This window comes from Folsomia candida, unplaced genomic scaffold (assembly GCF_002217175.1).
Source record: "Folsomia candida strain VU population unplaced genomic scaffold, ASM221717v1 Fcan01_Sc011, whole genome shotgun sequence".
NCBI lineage: Eukaryota > Metazoa > Arthropoda > Collembola > Entomobryomorpha > Isotomidae > Folsomia > Folsomia candida.
The window spans coordinates 3,710,768-3,732,712 of record NW_019091203.1 but is presented as its reverse complement, the minus strand read 5'-3'; the positions used below and the strand labels follow the sequence as shown (position 1 = coordinate 3,732,712).

At 36.7% G+C, this 21,945-nt stretch overlaps 2 protein-coding genes across 3 annotated transcripts; both read left to right on the top strand.

The window, feature by feature from the left end:
* Nucleotides 1–1,453: 1,453 nt before the first annotated feature.
* LOC110855094 lies at nt 1,454–2,876 on the top strand. Its single transcript, XM_022103519.2, has 4 exons — nt 1,454–1,634; nt 2,080–2,152; nt 2,215–2,303; nt 2,473–2,876. The coding sequence occupies exons 1-4, from the start codon at nt 1,590–1,592 to the stop codon at nt 2,692–2,694; spliced, it is 429 nt and encodes a 142-aa protein (XP_021959211.1). The 5' UTR covers nt 1,454–1,589; the 3' UTR covers nt 2,695–2,876.
* Nucleotides 2,877–14,255: 11,379 nt separating this feature from the next.
* LOC110854870 (probable myosin light chain kinase DDB_G0275057) lies at nt 14,256–19,593 on the top strand. Of its 2 annotated transcripts, XM_035855768.1 has the most exons (5): nt 14,256–14,493; nt 17,198–17,309; nt 17,373–17,483; nt 17,549–17,866; nt 18,537–19,593. In XM_035855768.1, exons 1-5 carry the CDS (start codon nt 14,335–14,337, stop codon nt 19,277–19,279), a joined length of 1,443 nt encoding a protein of 480 aa, XP_035711661.1. In that variant the 5' UTR covers nt 14,256–14,334; the 3' UTR covers nt 19,280–19,593. The 2 variants fall into 2 exon arrangements, with proteins under 2 accessions (XP_035711661.1, XP_021958989.1); XM_022103297.2 differs by lacking the exon at nt 14,256–14,493 and having other exon boundaries at nt 17,097–17,309.
* The last annotated feature ends 2,352 nt before the right edge of the window (nt 19,594–21,945 follow it).

Sequence of the window (21,945 nt, the reverse complement as noted above, 5' to 3'; positions counted from 1 at the left end):
AGATTTTTATTATATCTACCGTTTTATTACACGGGTTTTATCGCTGTTTACAATTATGCATCTGGTTTTACGTATATAGGTATGTACATACATATGTGGATAAGTATGAGTTTGGTTTTCCAGAAGACGTGTCATGGGCATTGCATCTTTTGTTTCCAGTGCTCGAGAAAACCCACAAAATCTTCCAGTTTTATTATGTACCAGCTAGCTTTGTATTTTTACCAATACATGACAGTTTTGTTAAACGTGTTAATAATATGAAATAAAAGCTTTAATATTTTATATTTATTTGTGAAAACGCTTCACCCAAAATGAAATTCATAATTTGTTCTTAGCTTATTACTTGTATGCTTTATTGCTTTTTATAGAACTGTTGTCGGTATGTATAAGATAGGAGCCGTATTGGGGATATGCATTAAAAGTTTACATTTTTAGGAAAAATAGCACGGGATAAGATTCGTGAGTTGTTAGAAAATCATGAACCCCGCTGGTGGCTAAGTTAAGCAAAATATTTTTGAAAAAATACGTTCTCATGGAAATATATGTACGAACTCGTAGAAATGAATCCATTTATTGCACACCGTTGGTTTGTGATTAATAGGGAAGAAATAATTAAAGATTTTTTAGGTATCTTTTTATCTTACATACATTCATACGGAGTCCAGCGGCTGGACTTTGGCATAGTATTGAGAACTAATTTTGTTACGACGATACATACATATACAGACAAACTCTAAATAATTTGATGATAAATCTTCCCTCGCCGAGGTTTTATGCATATCATGCATAGTAATTTAGATACATATGGTAACGATTAACGAGGTAACGCACTTTAAGAAAACTGGTATTAAAGCATTGCCGACCGGAGTACATACATATGGGACTCTACCTGCACTGGTGTTACCGTAAAGTAATGTTGGGGTAATGAGAAATTTTCCACTCATGAACAATTTACTACCAATCCAGTAGGAAATTATTACCAAATCAATACCAACATGGAGTATACCAGATTTTTAACAGTGTGGAAAATATGTCGAAAACTCATATCATGTGACATCATTATTATAAAATAATACAACATTTGTGGTAAATATTTCAATGGAAACGTCATTTTTTCTAATAACAACGTCACATTTGTTTGGTACACTACGTTCTTGACATACAGATAATAGCGTAGAAAAAGCGATTGCACCTCGCTAGACAAACTAATGGGCTACACATTGAAGCAATTCACAAAATTCATAAACGAAGAATAAAGCTACAGAAAAATAAATAAAAGTGAGTTTTGTATCTTGATTTACTCTCTGTACATATTTGCCCTTAGTGATAAAATGTCTCTTTAATCATTACACAAAATATGAGTACTGTAGGATTTATGCCTCCATTTGTCCCCAAATTATTTATAGTGTGGTATTGTATACATTAATCTCGCCTGGGCCATATGTCGATATTTTTAATCAGAGCAAGTAATAAATTCGGTCACTCCTAAGCACGTCCCACGGACTGTAGATATTTAGCAGCATATTTTGCATTTGCCTATTTTTCGAGATGTATTTTATTCCGATAAAAAAACTGTAGACGTGACAGAAATGTCTTTCCGCTATTACACTGTGTGCATTGCTCTCTTCCAAATTGTAAGTTGATAAAAATTTATTGGAATACTTTTTACCAGCCAGTATCGTAAACTAGTTAAAAGAAAAATATTTTGCGAACTTTATAGAGAGATTGACAAGTTCGCCAATTATTTCCTTTTTGTTGCGATTTTTTACGGACATTCACGTAGTCGTGAACAACTTGTAAAATCCGTAACTTTTAGGGTGACATTCATAAATTATGAACGAGATTTTCTACACCATCCTCCCTCGTGTTGTGTCACATAGGCATGATACCTATCACTGTAACTAAACAGGTCCCCTCGCGCATTACATAATTTATGAACGGAACCTTATAAAATATGTTGATATACACAACTTTACAACATTAAAAACCTGAGTAAAGTTGTATTTTTTTTTGGCTAATTGGCCAAGGGCTTTTTCTAAAAGTGGTCATTAATTTTTGCACTAATACCTCTTTTTTTAGATTCTTAACACAATCAAGTTGAGCTTAGGGATCGTGTTGGAAACACGTCTGGATCCACAGGCTAAAAAACTGTGTAAGGATATTCTCTTAATTTGAGTAAACTCACACTGTTTAATTAAAACTTTTCCAACACAGCGGCAACATTTATCCTGTCCACGATGGATCTCGGAATTTGTGTGATTTATATTACGTCTGGAATAATATTGCTCCTCGGCGCAGTCAAGGTACAGTAAAGTAAATACAGATAGTAATAAATAAATATGAAGTCTTAAAACTTAAAAAATAAGGGGTAAAACATTGCAAAAATTTCTGAATCTTTGAATCCAGTTTTCCTCAAAATTTATATATTCATTTTCAAGACTTGAATAATAATTTACATATTTTTATCCGCAGAAAAATAGGATGCTCTGCATAATTTGGTTGGGGGCACACGGGATCCTTTTTGCGATGGGGGTCATCGTCAAAATAGCATATCTTACAACCGGACCAAGAAATGTGACCATATTGTCAATATTTGGGATTGCAACATTTTTCTACTTTTTGGTCGTCGTGGTCTCGTACATTGAAGAATTACCGGTACGGGGAGCACAAGCTGGACGAAAAATATCAACGTAGGATCCACCACATGAAGACGTACTGGATACTTAATGTTTTCTAAAATATGTTTCTAGCAGTACGAGAAAGTTGTTTCATTTCCTTATGTTTGCATTTTTACTTAATCCTTTGATTCGTGAAGAGAATTATCCTTTTATAAGAAATGGTAAATGTCAAAGGAAGACTAAAGTGATTTTTAAGGATTGTGGTGCCGGCATTGTTTCTGGAAAGTCATTAATTTTTACATTTTCTCCTCGCCACGTTAAATCTATTGGAGTTTTGAAGAATTTATCATATGCAAGCTGCATAAATGTTTAGCTTAAACTTTCTCTTGCCAAAAAAATTTGGAATTCAACATACAACATCCTTTAATTGATGCATGCATTTTATTTTCTTGATCTTAATCATACATCTTAAAAGGTTACATAAATCCTTTTTATTCGTACGTAATGTTAATATAATGCACATAAATATGTATGTATTATCGTATATGTTGAACTTATACACACACCTTTCCAATTTTTTTCTTTCGTCCAAAATTCATTCATTTCGAAAATCAATTTGAATTATTCATTCACTAGCCTATAAGCCCGTCTTAAAGACGGTCCATATTTAAATTTTAAGCGAAGACATCCAAATCGTTAGATTCAACCAGTACGCAACTAATCTAATCTAATTCGAGAGTAAAAACAACATCTAAATATACTTTAATTTCATAAGGAATGTATGTCGCGTACTTTCCACGACGTTCCTGAATTCTGATTGGTAGCCGGCCTTCCTAATTACCCAATCAATCAATCGGATTGGGATTTTTCTAACCTTGCTACATAATCTGGTTAACATTGATAGAAATTTTTTAACGTTCCTAGGGAATATTTTTAACGTTGCTCAGGAATTTTTTAACGTTGCTAGGGAATTTTTTTAACGTTACTCAAGAATTTTTTAAAGTTGCTAGGGAATATTTTTAACGTTGCTCAGGAATTTTTTAAACGTTGCTAAGGGATTCTTTTAACATTGCTAGGGAAATTTTTAAACGTTGCTAAGGAATATTTTTAACGTTGCTAGGGAATTTTGTTAACGCTGCTAGAGAATTTTTTTAGCGTTGCTAAGGAATTTTATAAACGTTGCTAAGGGATTCTTTTAACATTGCTAGGGAAATTTTTAAACGTTGCTAAGGAATTTTTTTGACGTTGCTAAGGAATTTTGTTAACGTTGCTAGAGAATTTTTTTAGCGTTGCTAAGGAATTTTTTAAACGTTGCTAAGGGATTTTTTTAACGTTGCTAAGGAATTTGTTTAACGTTGCTGGGGAATTTTTTTTGAGGTTGCTAAGGAATTTTTGTAACGTTGATAGAGTTTTTTTAACGTTGCTAAGGAATTTTTTAACGTTGCTAAGGAAGATTTTGAAGGTTGATACGGAATGTTTTTAGGATTGTTTAAAACCAGACCGAAATCATAACCGAAATTTTAACCGAAATCATATCCTAAATCATAACCGAAATCATAACCTAAATCATAACCGAAATGATAACCGAAATGATAACCGAAATCATAACCGAAATCATAACCGAAATCATAACCGAAATCATAACCGAAATCATAACCGGAGTCATAACCGAAATCATAACCGAAATCATAACCGAAATCATAACCGAAATCATAACCGAAATCATAACTGAAATCATAACCGAAATCATAACCGAAATCATAACCGAAATCATATCCTAAATCATAACCGAAATCATAACCTAAATCATAACCGAAATCATAACCGAAATCATAACCGAAATCATAACAGAAATCATAACCGAAATCATAACCGAAATCATAACCGGAGTCATAACCGAAATCATAACCGAAATCATAACCGAAATCATAACCGAAATCATAACCGAAATCATAACCGAAATCATAACCGAAATCACAACTATAGTCGTAAATCATATCAGTGCTCTGATTGGATACGGAAAGCCGGCAACCAATCAAAATGCAGGAATGTCACGGAAAATTACACGGGACGGACTTTTCGAAATTATAATATAGATTATCCTTCATTCATTCGTCCCATGTATTTAACATTGGGCAAAAAATGAATGAATAAAAAACCCACTCATTCATTTTGAAATATTGAATTATTCATTCCTTATTCATTCCGTCAATGAATTATTTATTCACTTATTGATTCTTCATTGCGTAGTAATTAAATAAACGTGAACAGGTGTGCTTATGCATACCCGTACTTAACTATTTGCTAAATTGACATTTTAAGTTTGTACAAACATAGGTAAACGAAGTGGACTTTAATCTAAATAGGTTAATACATAGATATACACACTTTCATTTATTGGCCTGCTTACGCTTCAACAAATTCAGAAAAACATAATCCCGCCTAAGACTCTATTTTAATTTAGTTTCAATTATTTTTTGATTTCACTTATTAACATACATATTCAGATACTAAGGATAAGCGTGTACGTCAATGTGCTGCTTTACTACTGCTACACATGTACACACATATTACATGTGTAACACTACACAAATTTTTTTAATACTTGATATGGATAAATATCTGACACCTTACCCCGATTCCGTTGTCTGATTAGCTTGAAGATTTGCATTTAACCCCGAAGATTCCAAAAACTTGGATAAAACGTATGAATAATTCCTGCGGCTGCGATGACTTGAAGCAACTGTGTAACAAAGAAAATACCAAATAAATCTCTGGATTTAGATAATTTAAAACTGGTTTCGGATTAAGAACAGCAGACCGATGGTTATGTCGTGATTTTAAAAAGCCGGGTGACCAAAAACCAGTGTTGCTTAATTACTCGATTTTGTAATTAATTAGTAATTACTTAGTTATATCTGACGAGAGAATGTAATTACTCAATTGCATGTTACATCCATCGGTTGGGGAATTAATTACAATTACTTCCGTCAAAACTAATTGATGACTTAATTAGAAATTAATTACATTTTTAAATAATCATGAAGGCACAATGTTGGAATTATGAAGTCATGCAGGTATCAATTTCCCGGTATAAAAGTTGCCACCACTTGGTCTCAAAATTATACCGGTCGACTGGTAAATTTTTACGTATGCGTAAAAAATTTGCTACTGATATGACAAAACTTTAATCCCGAGCTATTTCATAAAACTTATGTCCAATCAGCCCACAAAGTGCAAAATATGTACATACTGATACATGGCAAACAAATTCTGCGATAACTTGATTTGAATTAGAAAATGCTACATACTCATTGCATATATCAATGGTACATATATTTATGAGCTTCGCACTTAAACTTACTTTAATGACACTCCCCCAAGTGATGGCAACCCTTTTGAGGGCATAGTGTCTTATCTTGACTGTTAATAGTTCCTCCCGGAATGTCGAGTGGTCACTACTTGGAGGAAATATTGGTCCACCGTGTCCCACCAATTTGACGGATTCATAGTTCAGAATAAATCGCCGCAACATTTCCCACTGCATACGGACATAAAGAGGTATGTATATTTTTATTCTTTTCGAAGATACCTATGTATCACCGGAAATTTTGCTCAATCTGGCTGTCATTCCTACACATGCAAATAGAGGTCTCCCAGTGTATTCTATTAGATTTAGGCTAAACACGTGTCCCTCTACATATCTTGAATTTCTGGTGTATGCATGTCTAAAAAAAGCGGATCTGGGTTTCATCAAAGTCGGTGAGAGACGGCTGGCGTCATCACATGAGAACTTACATAGTTCCTGCTAAAGCTAACAGCTTGTGCACTATTCCTTTATAATTTAATATGGCAAAGCGCATATATTTTGCAAATCTGTGCATCCAGCTCGGCTAGCAGAACGATTGTCAGGACAACGATGCCAGCATCGACACTTGTGTCAATCAGGTCGGAAACAGTGAGGGTATAATGGGTTGAAAAAAACGAAACAAAAAACTGAACAAGGTCTAACAATCCCACTAGAATGTGAAGGGTAATTACCAAACTGAAATGTTCTGTTATTTTTCCGGTCAATTCGCGAAGGTTTATGATTTGTTGTAGAACGTAAAGTCTGTCCTCAGGTGTGCAATCAGCCGACAGCTTTGCACCTACATCTTGAATAACGCATGCCAACGCTATGAAATTAATTGCAGCCAGTTCTAGTGGAACCAGCTGCATCTGCCAGGTTCGGAAGATTAGAAAATATAAAACTAGGATAGAACTAGGAAGAGAAATACATTTTCCGAACAATAAGTCAAATTGGGGACAAATACTTTGCTTGCTAATTTCACAAACCAGGGAAAAAATGGCATTAAAATTGTCTCGGAAATATGAAATGTCTTTCTTGCCATATAGGATTGTTAGTTCACTTGTGAAATGGAAAATCGGGATATATATGAGATGCAGGAGATGGATGGAGGAAAGAGTGACAACTGCCTGTGAAATCGAGAAGGGAGAAAGTGAGATTAATTTTAGAAATGTAAGCATTTCCATGAATGATATCAATCTACTATTTTCTGTACAGTATTTGTAGTAAAATTCTTTATATTTATATCAACAATATTAACCATTAAAACGTACTAACCATTAAAAAGTCAAATTCGTTTACTTACACAGCACCAGGATTTCCGTAGTGTAGTGAAAGTATTCCAAAATATGGTCGTGATTTCTACAAGGGCATCCCTACCGGTGAAAAGATTCCACACGGTCGCATACACCCACAGGACACGCAGCACCGATCGTGCAACAGGTAGTCGAAAAATATTCTCTTGAGTGAGATGGACATACGTGAGAATTAGTGTTAGGAAAACGGCCATCAAAATGTAGCCACTTGAGACAATCACCTGTAAAATGCAAAAACAGTGAATATCCAATTTAGTGTGGTGTAACAAAGAGTATGAACAGTCAAGATAAATTCATAATAAACAACGGAAGTAACCCAGGGGCGCTAGGGAAATGTGACCTTTGACTTCACTCACATAGGACGCGAAGAAATCAAAGTCTGACGATGGCGTACTGTTGGCCACCATTCCTCAAGCTGCGTCTTCACCGCTCTGGCTGGAGTTTAATAAGGTTCTGGTCCTTCTTCTTCCTCCTGTAGTAAAGCTTATTTCTTATACTCTTAATCTTCTTCTTCACCTCGGGGGAAAGCTTCTGATGATTCACCCCACCCCCCATCGGTGGAGACACAAACGATGGTGAAGACACGAAGGGAGGTGGAGCAATCGGCAAAGCTCCTTTAACAAGTCTGCAATGTTTTGGAGGTGGATGAAAATGTTTGCTGCATACAATCGTTTTAGGTGACACGTATCCCAGGAAGAACAGATTATGGGATATCTCAGTTTTATCTTGGGGTTATTTTCAGTAAAACATACATGGTTTTGGCCGCCCAACCCCGAGTTTTGTCCCGTGTTTACCCCACTCGTTTCCCATTAGTTTTACAAAATTTATACCCAGATATTTCCCCAGCATTTTATGACAATATTACCGAGGGGTTGTCCCTCTGTATTTAAGGAGATTTCCCATGCTTTTCCCAGTGCTTTTATTCAAATAAAATGTCTTTTTCCCAGTATCTCGTACTCCACATTTCAATTCACATATTATTTATTTGCCAAAAAAGTTATAAAATTAGATGTGATTAATTATTAAAGCTTAGATTAATTAACAATAAATTGTAAATTAGGGGTCCTGCTTAACATAGGGACACAGGAGAGATATATTAGACACATTTCGGAAGGGGTTTTTTATTTTAGGTTTTTAGTTTTCCTTGGTTTAGTTTTTTTGCTTCCCTCAGTATCTGTCGAATTTAGCACGTCTTCAACTGCACCTTGCTCCAATTTCCTCGGACGGAATATGTAATAAGCAAAATTTCATGAAATATTAATTCATTCAGCAAATTAGTTAAAATTGGAAATACAAAAAATGAACACGTAAATATACTTACCACGTGTTTGCGGACAAAGATTTAATGTTCTTTCCACTCCAAAAGTGCTAGCTTCCTCTGCTTATCTTTCTACAAGACCCGGCCTGTTGGCCACTTGCAACTTTTCTTATTCGGGTTTATCCAACACGAGGGAAGAAATTGCACACATTTTTCACCAGGAAATTTTAGTACAGAAAATATTTAAGATTCTGGACAGGGTTGAATAATTAATGTATGTCGAACGGCACCAAATATGATACTGACGATAGTGACGACGAAGGGAGGCAAAAAGAATTTGCGCTGAAAAGTGTCCATCTCGGTTTAAACTCGGGGATATGAAAGCGTTTCCCAGTAATAACCCCATATTAAAATATGAATTGACGCTTGGGCAACCCCTGACTAAACCCACCGAATTTATAGCAAAGCATATCAGGCAAATGGATCTACCCAGAAGTATTATTGAGCTTTTCCTTTGTTCTGTAAAACTAAGTGATTTTCCCAAAAATAATAAGGGCTTAATATATGGCGTGTAAAATGTTAGGGAAATCTTATTGGTTTATCGCAGTTAAATGTCATTTAAATCCCATCACACGGTTCCCCAAAATTATATCGGGATTGTATCTTGTAGCTAACCCACCAAAATAAATTCCCAGCCTATTTACAGGCCTCCCATAGAAAACCCAGAGTAATTACGATATCTGTTCTTCCTGGGTTTCCTTATCGATGTCGAGAATGTCACACCACTCCTGACACCTTTAAAAATACTCAAATTAACGATCAGACGAATAAGTTATTTTGCATGGGAAACTATACCTCTTCGGGCACTTTGGCAGACTGAAAAAGGACGAATTGTGATCTTCTTCATTTAATGAATTATGACAGTTAGGAGCGTGAGCGTCCAGCCATGAGCGTGTTTTCACCATACATTATGTATATGTATGTGTTTCCACCGTTCATTATATAAGTTATTGTTTAATATTATGGCCGAACCTGGTAAACTTTAAAGAAGTTTCCGACAATTTCACACTGTTACCAGGTCACGAGCAACATCTCATGGTAATTGAGTCTATAATTAAACAAAATATAGTGCATTACAAAATACAAATTCCTTGGTCCTTATTTTTGGAGAGTTAAAGTTTGCATTTACCAGTTTGGCCGGCGATGACACAGATTTCTGGTGAGGGCACGGCAGAGAGGTCGCAAAATTAATCGATGAAAAATTGTCGTTAGCAGTTACCTATACCAATAAACCACAATAAATTAACATCGAAATCACTCGTAAAAATGAACGTGTCACCACCATATTTGCGTCCCCACCGTTCATTGCTAAAAGAAAATAGTAATTACTTTACTACTTACCTAGAGTTGAAGTTTAGAGCTGAACTTGTGGTGAGTTGAAGCAATTTATGTAGTTGAGTGGATGTCAGAAAATTAATTTGTAGGATATTAAATAATCTTTTAATTACTCAGCTTTTCCGAGTTTGGCAGCAAGAATGATGGTAAAGGAGACACCTGATTTTGGTGCCAAGAAAGGAGTGAGATTTCCAAGTAATGGGGAAATTGAGATTGGGAAAAATTGAGTTGTGCCACGGCCCTGTTTTTATGGGCGGATGCCCATAAAAACCGTCAGCCAATCACAGCATTTGGAACCCCATTTCCCTATACTGAAACAATAACCATATCTTCATCCTTCTTTAAGTGATCTGTATTCGCTGGGTGGGCTGAAGTAATATGGAAAAGTTTCAATGGTTTAGTTTTTATCCGAAAGTAATAATTGGTTTCAAAGTCGTTTCATAATTTGAGAATGGCAGAAAGGATGAAATTAATTTTGCATTGTTTTTTATAATCGATTATATAAGTAAACCTTGATTATGGCACTTTTCGTTACGTAAAAACATAGTTTGATCAAGGCTAAAAAGTGCGTTGTTGCAAAACGGATGTTTTTGTTAGTCATGTCCTTAAATGGGGGAGTCAGAAGGGGGGGGGAAGTGCGGTGTAAATTTTTTACATTAAATAATAAATAAACGGCCCCTTATTATGGATATTTGTACATATTTAAATCAGTTCGGCTGGAAGTAATTATTTGCAGTGGCCGCGGATGCGTGAGGGGATAAAGACGGAAAATTTGTCGTGCGACCATGTCCCCCCACGGTCAGTGGGCCTTAATAGATTTGACATATAGATTTGTAATGATAAAGTACTGAATAATGTATTTCTTTTTTGGCACAAAGTCGCCAAATATTTTGACCTATGTTATGAGCAATACTTTATTTTATCTATTTTATGATTATCAATAATATGTAACCATTCATGAATGTGCAAAGGCTGTTGGCTATGATGCAATAAATAAATTATTTATTATTTATTAATAGATTTGACATAAATATTTTCTATTTGAACTAAATTCATTCAAAAATTGAAATTTGAAGGGAGAAATTACGAAATAAATAGGTCACCAAGTGATCTGGAGAAAGTGAAAATCTTCACGGAATTTATATCAGCTTTGAATTGTCCCCAATTCGACAAATGGTAACAATATTGTTCCCCACTTTGTACCAATAAATACTTACATACCTGCGCGTCTTATAAGAGCGTAGCGTGCTTAGAGCCCCGAGTTAGAAGTCAAGCACGGATCGCAGATCTTGGCAGGATTTCTCCTGGGTAAAGGATGTAGATCTGTGTAATCACAAAACAATCAAACCAAAACGTGAATCCGTACCCGTGGCTGGCGAATTCAGTGAAACTTCGCATCTCATATATGTATGTATCATTTTACGATTTGGAAGTGTTGTCAACCACGCGTTGTACGATGACAGGTGTAAGATGATGACACGTGTGATAAACTCATCACCTCCAATAAATGGATGACAAAGTAAGAGAATGGTGAATTAGAATTGTAAGACAGGGCACAGATTTGCCACTACTTGATGTTAAATATGTAAACATTTGGTAAAGATAAATATAAATGGTTACAATTTTTTTTATAAGCTTTAAATTATATGTAATATCGTCTATTTAATTATAATCAATTTTTCTAATTTATGTATGCAAAAAATAGGTTATATTTACAAATGGTTTGATAAATTGGAGCGATTTTTTGCCCACATTACAGCCCTTAAATAGCACGATCCCTTAGGAAATTATCCGTTTGTATCGATCAAAAGATGTCTTGACCATGCAGAGTATTTATTGCTTGAGTCAAATAGAATAAAAATCTACTTATTCAGTGCTTTTGGACAAAAATTATTTGTCAAAAAGGCTTAATAACTAATTAAATAATCAATTTATTAAGAAGTGAAGTCGAGTAAGAAATGAAATAAATTTCAAATAAAATGACTGAATATGAATGAAAGTCTAAAGTCAGACTGACTTTAGAATGAAAACTATATTTTTGACCAGGGATGGACTGGATGTCCCGAGTTCCTTGCAGTGATTGCTTTGTAGTAGAGGAAACGAAACAGTGGACGGATGTTGACTAATATACATAAATGTGTATGCAGACTTATGGGCACTTTCTCCCCGAGAGAAAGTGAACACTAGGATAAAACCGGGTTTCTGAGAGACTCCGGGTCCTGTCAGCCAATGCTTACGAAAGAGATGATTCTTATCCCAAAATCCGACTTGTGCTTTATATTCTCGCCATTTAAATAATCACATTCGCCCCGGAGGACCGAACGACTTTGGCGAAGACAACACGAAGGACCCCCGTCCTTTAATGATGAACCGGATAGATAAAAATCATTTAAATATACGTACGAAGCTAAAAAAAATTTGCAAAATGTAAAAACAATAAAATATGCCAAAAAATGTAAGACGCAATAACGCTTTTGTTTTTTGTCGAACACTGGTAGCAAATAATTGGCCATTATTAATGCATATGTACATTTGAGGGCCGTTCATAAATTATGTAACGCGGCAGGGATGAGAGGAGATCTAAAGCTCAAATGTGATATGTGACACGTGTTTCGGGGGAGGCAACAAAATCGTGATTTTTTGCATCACATAATTTGTGAACGACCCCTAACTTTACGAAATCATATCGCCCTCGAGACAATAGCTTCGACGTCACTGTAATTTAACAAAGACGGCATTGTGATTTTCAATTTCACATTTTTTGTAATGGCTCAAACGACGACAAAATTTGAGAGGTGACCTCTCCCAAAAAGAATAACCCGGGTGGAAACCCGAGCTCCATTTCTGATCACCAGACGAAAACTGCGCGTAACGACGGCTGAAGGGGACAAACATACATATGTATGACATGAGGTTTTTCATTTATGTAAATAAAATTGTAACAAGTTTTAAAAAAATTATCGTTTTTGATGAGCATAATTAGATTATTGGTTAAAGAGAGTGCTGGTGGTAGATTCATATAAAGTAAAAAAAAGTTGAACAATTACAGATTCAGTGTCAAAAAATATCCGATCAGGTTATCAAAAGACGGATATCCGACTCATCAATTTTCAATACAGCTAAATTGAGCTTCACGTCGAAACGCCAAGGTCATGTTGCACTGCACATTTGTATTTCTTGATTAAAAATAATTTATTTCATCAATCTGAGCAATGGACATATGTAGATCATCTTTTAAATTTAAATTAAATTAAATACACGTAAAAAAATATGTTCCCGGTTAACTTAATAAATTTCTGACAAAAAATTCCTCCACTTTATTCATCTCCACCTACTAAGACCACCACATCCGATCTTTTCCGACTCGGCAGTTTGAACCCGCTCTTCCGCTCGCCTATTTTATGCGTGTTCCTCGAATGCAGGGTGAGCGACCTAGGCGCTTCCACACCCCGCCTGGTCGCAGGTGAAGGGCCGCTCGCCTGTGTGGACTTGTCGCACGTGCGCCTGCAGCTCGACGTTGGAGTGGTACCTGTTCAAAAAATTAGTTTTCATTCAATACTCAATATAAAGTTAGCCCTCCCAAGTTATGAGTGAAGATTTTCATTCATAGTGACTCATTTTTGTTCAAATTCATTTCACTTTACTTTCTTTAAACAGCTTTCTCGCTGACGTAACGTTTACTTACCTTATCTTGAATTCAGAGTGCATTTACTTTTAAAAAAAATAACATCATTTTTACCGCATGACTTATTTATCACCAAAATTGAGACATTTTTAACCATTTCTCGGATCCCGGAATTTATTTTAAAATTCTGTATATTAGGTAGACCACATATTTTTTTACATCTTCGATTAATTTATCATCGTAAGAATGATGACAGTGCGTGATACGCTGCAATATTTGCAACCAATTACGTATATATTGTCTATGCGATTTTAGTTCTCATTAATTTTTTGCAATTATGAGTAAACGTATTATGGAAACTGGTCGTTTATGCCATGTGACTTTTATAGAATAAAAATTCTGCAATAACCCTTATTGAAAAGGGATTATGCAAAGTGACCGGAGACGAGCTCGAATGGAACATTGTCATGACAACCAGTTCAAATCAAAAGATAAGAGTTTTATTTAAACTAAATGCGTATGTGCTTATGAAATATATTTACATTCGCATATTTACATATCTCTGTGGAAAAAAATCCATTCTGAGCCCTATCCCACGATAAGGTTCCAAATTTCACCATTTGATCATGCATGTAATCATTCCCTGATAACGAACCATTGATTGCGTGCTGCGATGCGAAGCAATTCGGATTAATCATCGTCATCGCAGTACATATCACACCCAATTTCCAGCAGAAAAGTAGAAAAAAATAGTGTGAAAACTTTCTGAATTTGAGATGGATAAAGTAATCAGCGTTTTTGAAGTGGGACCAGTGGCACTAATCTTGGAGAAGGATCCGATACTTTCTGAGGATATTGATAGGGTCATGAATTTCCTAGAAATACCCTCTTCTGTACAACACCGCATGAAGCCTCGCTACACGATCGGAGACGGTGTACGGAAATCTGCCGCCCCTCAAGTGCAGCCCGATGGATTTGCAGCCCATTTTGTGCCCCCTTGATTATCTGCAGCCCACCAATTTGCAGCCTATTAACTCCAGCCCGCGATTATTTGCAGCCCACCTCACAAAACGCATAATGCCACCACACAAGATGGAAAATATATGTACATCATATACAAAGGTTCATTTCTTAGATTGAATTATATTTATCTATTTCCCAGAAATAGATAAAAAACATAAAAAAGGTTCTTTCCAACCTTTTTTTTCTTTCCACCTTTGTGTGACTTGATGCAGTCAACTAGTCTTTTTTGTCAGTTAAAGGAAGTAGATCGACTGGAGAGAATACCAACAGTGTCAGTGAAATTTAAAAAAAATAAGTTCCCGAAATTCTGCCCAACTAATTTGTTTTTGTGTATGTGTAATTTATTTTGTTTGAATAATAAAAAAGCGTTAGTTTCTTGGTTCCCAAATAGGTAAGGTACTTTTTGAAATTTTGCATGTTAGTTCCAAATACAATACAAACTAATAATACGAAGTCAATTCACACATATTGTCAACCATTATATGACTAGTAGTAAAGCCCATCCCAAGTTGTACTAGAGGTTATTTTGGGGGGGCAGGAATTGGGGGAGGTGAGGGGAAAGGGGGGGGAGGGGGGAAGGGGGGGCCGTAAGGCCCCCCCTCCTTTTTTTGGCCAAATTTTCTATTTTTTAAAATGACTGAAATTTTTTCACTAATAAAAATTGGTTTCAACTTTTATTATTACCAGCTATGGCCACCATTACAATTTCCGAATCCATAAGAGGTAAACCTGTTGCATCATTGAACGGATACTCCTTCGTCTTCCACAAGTTTGGCGATGAAAAGCGCATTTGGGTATGTGACCGCTATCGTCATGCCAAATGTCCCGCCAGGATGCACACCTCGATCGGCTTGGAGAATGTGACCATCATATCCGAGTTGGGAAGTCATAATCTTCCCGAAAATCCCATCAATGTCGAGCTTCGTCAAGTTCGCACAAAGATACGTCAGGACGCCAAATCCACCAACGACCAACCAGCCTCCATAATATCCCGAAACGTGGGGCATGTCTCAGCCGCAGCGCAAGGAGTCCTCCCTCTCAAACAAAATCTGAAAAGAACAATCAGGGATGTACGTGCTTCTGGAGTAGGATCTCTTGTACAACCTCATAGGCGAGAGGATATTGTTCTTCCAGCCTCATTTCAAAAATCAAAAGGAGGTGCAGACTTCCTTTTGTTTGATTCTGGTCCTAAAGCATCCAGGATTCTTGTATTTGCGACCCGTGAAAACCTGGACTTCCTCGCATCCTGTCCCGTGTGGTTGGCGGATGGTACCTTCAAGGTGGCGCCTTCCCTCTTCGATCAACTGTTTGTGCTGCACGGAATTCGTGGAGGGGTGACATGCCCTCTTGTATATGCTCTCCTCCCAAACAGAAAAACCGAGACGTACAGTCGCGTTCTCAGCGCTCTTTTGGATTCCCAGGCTGGATTGGCACCTACGACCATAATGACCGACTTCGAGCGGGCTGAACTCAGTGCCTTTAATGAAGCTTTTCCACGTGCCGAACAGAAGGGGTGTTTTTTTCACTTCTCACAGTGCTTTTATAGGCATATCCAGAAGTTCCCAGAAATTTTGAATCGTTTTACTACCGACTCCAATTTTTCCCTCAATATCTGGAATCTTGTAGCTTTGGCCTTTGTCCCACCAGACGACGTATTATCTACATACGAATTGTTAATTCGCGAGGAATTCTTTGTCGACAACGCGGTCTTACTTGTGGATTTCATCTGGTACTTTGAACGGACTTGGTTGGGGCCTTGGAATCCTCTTAGAACAGCCCGAGTTGCTCCTTTGTATGCCATCCCCCTGTGGAACTGCTTCCATAGTGTGTTGGAGGATTTACCCAAAACGAACAATGCGTGTGAGGGATTTAACTCTGGATTTTCTTCTTTGCTCGGCGCTTCCCACCCAACTATTTATAAACTTATCGACGGACTAAAAGAACAACAGGTTTTGACAGAGTTAACCATACATCAACGGGTAGCTGGTACTGTCCCCACTCCACGAAAAAAGTTTGCAATAGCTTCAACAAAACTCAGAAAAGTTGTTGAACAGTACGGGGTTGGTGATTTTTGTCATATAGACTACCTTCGCCAAATTTCTTATCGTGTCCGATTCCATTAAAATTGATATATGTTTGCTATTTTTTTAAATTGATGTTTTGCTATTTTTTACTGATTGATTTTTTATTCAAAGATGTTTTGCGATTTTTTATTGATTGATTTCTTATTCAAAGATGTTTTTATTGATTGATGTTATACGATTTTTTATTCAAAGATTTTTATATTGCCTGATGTTTTGAGAACGTTTTAATACCTTGATTTTATATTTCTCCCTGTATGTAAATAATGACACTAATAAATACACTATGACCCAAAACGGGGAGAATGGACCTTTGTATATGATGTACATATATTTTCCATCTTGTGTAGTGGCATTATGCGTTTTGTGAGGTGGGCTGCAAATAATAAGGGCTGCAAATAATCGCGGGCTGGAGTTAATAGGCTGCAAATTGGTGGGCTGCAGATAATCAAGGGGGCACAAAATGGGCTGCAAATCCATCGGGCTGCACTTGAGGGGCGGCAGATTTCCGCAAATCATCGGAGACATACCCAAGTATGTCGTGCTAAATCACATTTTAGGAATATGGATCAGTATTAACGGGAACAATGCCACATTTCTAAAATTAACGGAAATTCTCGAGAAAAACATGTTCCTGGCTTGTGCAGGTGGCAGAAAGATAATTAAACATGCATAATAATTCCAAGTGTACTATGCAACGTTATTTTTAGACGAGTTAAAGCATGCATTTGGTTCTCGAATGGCACCACCGCCTGACCAGCTAGATAATTTCATCCTACCTGTTGCGTTGCCATCACAAAGGCCGCCGATCTACTTGTCATGTAATTCGCCATATTTTTCTATTTTATCCCTACTCTGATTACATAAAGTTCCACTTTCTTTACAGCAAACTCGGGCGCCCAGTCTAAAAAAACTGAGCGGCTGGAACGTCTCCGTAAATGGAAATCATACCAAGTACTCTCCTTCCTCGGGGCGGGTTCTTTCGGATTTGTGTTCAAAATCCGCAAACCTCTAACTTCAGAAGAAACAGCGGTTAAAATCGTGCTGGACGAATTTCACCATGTCGACACTGCTATGGGGTCTGACGATATTAAAGCGACAAATACCGAACTCAAGGTCATGACGGAGCTCACCAGGCACGAAAACGTGGTCCGGCTAGTAAGTTATGATGTCCTCTTGCCACCAGATGACGCCTCAATCTCAGGTAAGATTTAGATGGACTAGATAAATAGACAGGATTTATCCTGTTAAATGAGTCCATAGCTCGCAATGGACCATGGTCCACTGGACAAAAAAATGGTCCACATCTGTGGACCATGAACAGATTTATTGCGAACTATATATGAATGAAGCACAGCGCTGTGTTTTTTTTTCTGTGTGACTTAAATCAAATATCACTTAAGGTATGTTCGTGCGCCACAAAACCTTTCAGAAATATTTATATTCCCAGCCATACCTGTTTACATTCTTACATTCAATAGACAAGGAGGAATGTAGTCATTCATTATTCAATGAATACGTGAACAATGAGTGAATAATTTGTTCGAAATTTTTGAATGAATGAATTCTGAAAAAATTTATTTCACTAATATTCATTTAGAATGAATGAATAAATTTATTCATTATTCATTTCACCTTATGCTATGCATAATAAATACATGGGGTATAATGAAGAATCCATCGACACAAGGAAGCTAATTTGAGATAAACTGCATAAAAAATTACCTATAGTAAATTATTCAATTTAAAGTCTTAAAGTCTTGAAGTCTTGATTCAAGAATTTTCCAATTTTTAAATCGAGTGGAGATTTAATAAAGAAATATTTTGTGAACACAATTTATATGAATCATGGAGGATCAATTTTTAATTTACAGGTGTTTTTCAAACTTATGGTGACGCGGTAAACATAACAAATTTAAAAGACGCAAAGTTGGTCGGATTATATAATTCGTGCAATAATCTGTCCAACACGAAAAACACCTTCGTCCTAGAAATGGAGCTATGTGGCCCCACACTACGAGAATGGCTTAGTTTGGAGGAAACCTGGAAAAAATATAAGGACCCGAGTTCGAATCCTGCCTTTCTTGAGGAGCAGATGAACATAGCACAAGGAATTATTGCTGGATTAAAACACATTCATCAAAAGGACATGATACACCGGGACCTTAAACCAGAAAACATTTACTTTGCTCGTGATGGATTTGTGCTTCCAGTAAAAATCGGGGATTTTGGGCTCACCCGTCAGATGTCGGGTAATGCCAGCGTCACCCAAACTAAGCCGAGAGGAACTGAAATTTACCGAGCTCCGGAAGTATATTCGGGAACTTATGGTCAGAAAGCTGATTTGTTTTCTTTGGGTATCGTCCTATGGGAAATTTTTGAGATCGTGCCAATGAACTTTGATGCTCTGAGGTACAGAGTCGAGCAATTATCTATCGATCAGGACTTCAGTGTTGTTAAAGGAAACGACAAAATTCCTAATTTAAAGGATACAATTATTGGGCTTACATATCGAAAATGTAAAGAGAGAACGAAGAGTATTGACGATGTGAAATTGGATTTTGTAGATCAATCAGATGGGAGCGAGAGTGATTCTGTGACTAGTTTTTTACGTTAGTAATCACTTCCAATCATATCATCGTAGTTTAACTTTGCCCAAAATTGTATTCCCGCTTTCGTATCCCTTCCATACTAATATGTAGTATGGGAAGGATACCAAGGCGGGATGGGTGAATTAAACTGCATTAATATTGGAAATTGATAAATAGGTATGAATAACTCGTCCGTAACAACTGGTTCGAATATTTTGTTCAAATTTTAAACTAATTAAGTGGTGGAATATTTAGATATTTGTCTATTTACATAAAAGGATGAATTGAAATAAATAATATTATTATTAAGAGGAGCATCGGGGTTTGCTCAGGAAATTTACATTTTTGTCCTAAAGGGTGGCCCAAATGTATCTCCCGGGCAATTTTTCCGCAAAAGTTTAAGATAAAATCGGCTGTAATTCTTGAACCAGCCAATGCTTCATTTTGAAAATTTTACCATAAGTAGTCCAATATGGAAGGTCGATCGTGACTATCATAGAATTCAGACAAAAATTTCGGTTGCGTAGCAGTAAAAAATTAATAAAAATTTGGAGAAATTGTTATATCGCGGGAAAATGGTAAGGCTACGCAGCAGCAGAAATTTTGTCAAATACAAAAAGCGGCCTGACCGACGTGGAAAGATGTCACCTACCCGAAAAACAACAATTAAGCTCAAGATTTACCCGAAAACCGAAGTTCGGTACTTAGTTGTTCAAAAGAACGAAGTGACTCAAAATGCTTTAAAATTATTAACAAGTAAATTTACGATGCTACAATGTAGAAGGTTGCAAAATCAACGAATTCTAGTCAGACAACTTATAAACTAACTAGGAAAACATTACTATCTCAAAAGAACATTGATGACCGTCTTAAATTTGGAGAAATATTTCAAAAAAGTGGCGATTTGTGTGAAAAAATACAAGGTCAAGAACCATGGCGTCATTTCCCCTGGACCATTGAATCCCGAATTAAGCTGTATGTAAAATTCAACCTATAAAATATGAGATACAAAACCGCAAAAAAATCGGATGTACCACCCATACGTGTGTTACAATTGATATCGAAAGTTATGGTTGCGGGTGTTTTTATGCGCGTGGCTTAAAAACCTTTCATAGTATACAAGTATAGCACATATCCAGGTAAAGAATTTTATAGTGAAAATTCAACCTAAACACTTTGATAGCATGAGAAACAAGGAATTTTTTCCAAATGTTAGTCAGTACTTTTCCAGCAGGATGGTGCTGCAAGTCACGCTTCAAAAATGACCATGGCGCAAAATGAAGGACAGAGTAAAACGGTTTGGGGTAAGGGGGTGTGGTCTGCTAAAAATCCGGATGTGGGTGTTTTGGATAACCAATGGGCAATACTTAAGTAAGATATGTACATGGATCCAGAACCATGCTTGACAGCAGAGATAACAACAAAAGTTCAAGAAAAGTATAATTTTATACCAAAAATGACTTTGGAAAAATCATCATAGAGTTTCAACAAAAGCGATGAGGACATTGTTAGGGTGAACTGTTGAGAGACCAAATACTGGGGTATGTGCGGAAAAAAACTTGGGTTCGCCAAGTCACATGGTTTTGAAAAATAGGGTCTTATTCTTTTGAAAGAAAAAGTCGGGAGATACATTTGGGCCACCCTTTAGTCCTTTGTTTCTAACGTTCACACTGGTATGCTTACAATGTAATATGTTTTCTAGCACACCAGGATTTTCTATCGTGCTATATTTAAAAAATCAAGCCACAAATTAGACGTATCTTTCCGCTGAATGGCCTAACTAAAAAAAAAATTTGACGGCAACGTACGCCTTGGTTTCCGCCAGTGGAGGAAAAGCGAGAGAAGATAAATAAATGTCATGAGATTTCTAATTTTTGGCTTATTTTTTAGTATAACTCGCTACGTACATAATCATGGTGAACCTTAACAAATGGAACATTTTTAGTTCATTTCAGACACCGACTCCTGATGGTTACACGTCGGGAGAAAAGCTTCCTGGAAGATGGTGGTGTTGGGCATGTGGCATATTAAATGCTACTTCCGTACCTTCTCAAAAGGGATGGTTCCCGACTGCTACGCGTGTCCGTAGATTAGTGGTCAAAAGATGTACTTTACAACATTTTCTGCTACTGCATCGTTCATTCCTTTAAAAAGATTGTGTTCAGGAAAAGAAGTTGCGAAGAATAATTTCCCAAATTACACAAAATTTATGGGCTCACTTGCACTTGTGGTATGTATTACATAAATTATGGATGTATTACATAAATTTGCTACCGTGTATGTTAATTTTGTTAAAATGACCAACAAGTTTAAATTAGCCAACCACACTTCCACGTAGTTTTACTGAAGGGGCGCAAACACCCCAACGTCTCGAGAAGTGAAATCCCTCCGGACAGTTGGACATTGCCGATGGTGACATGAGTCCTTCGATAGGGTCTCCCCGCTCTCCTTTTTGCCCTTGGGAACCTCTTTCTCCCTTCATTCCGGTCATTCCATAAAATCCTGGAAAGTCAATCTCACTTGATAACTTGCATACTACAGAGGGGTGGGACAGAAGAAGGAGCCACTTTGCCTAAATTTATTCCGGCCTTATTATTCGTTTGTGAAGTTTGGTAATTGGTTCAGTGTGAAGCCCTTTAGTTTATCTAACGAGCCTCAGTCGCTTTTTCCAAATAGTCATGACCTTTGACAC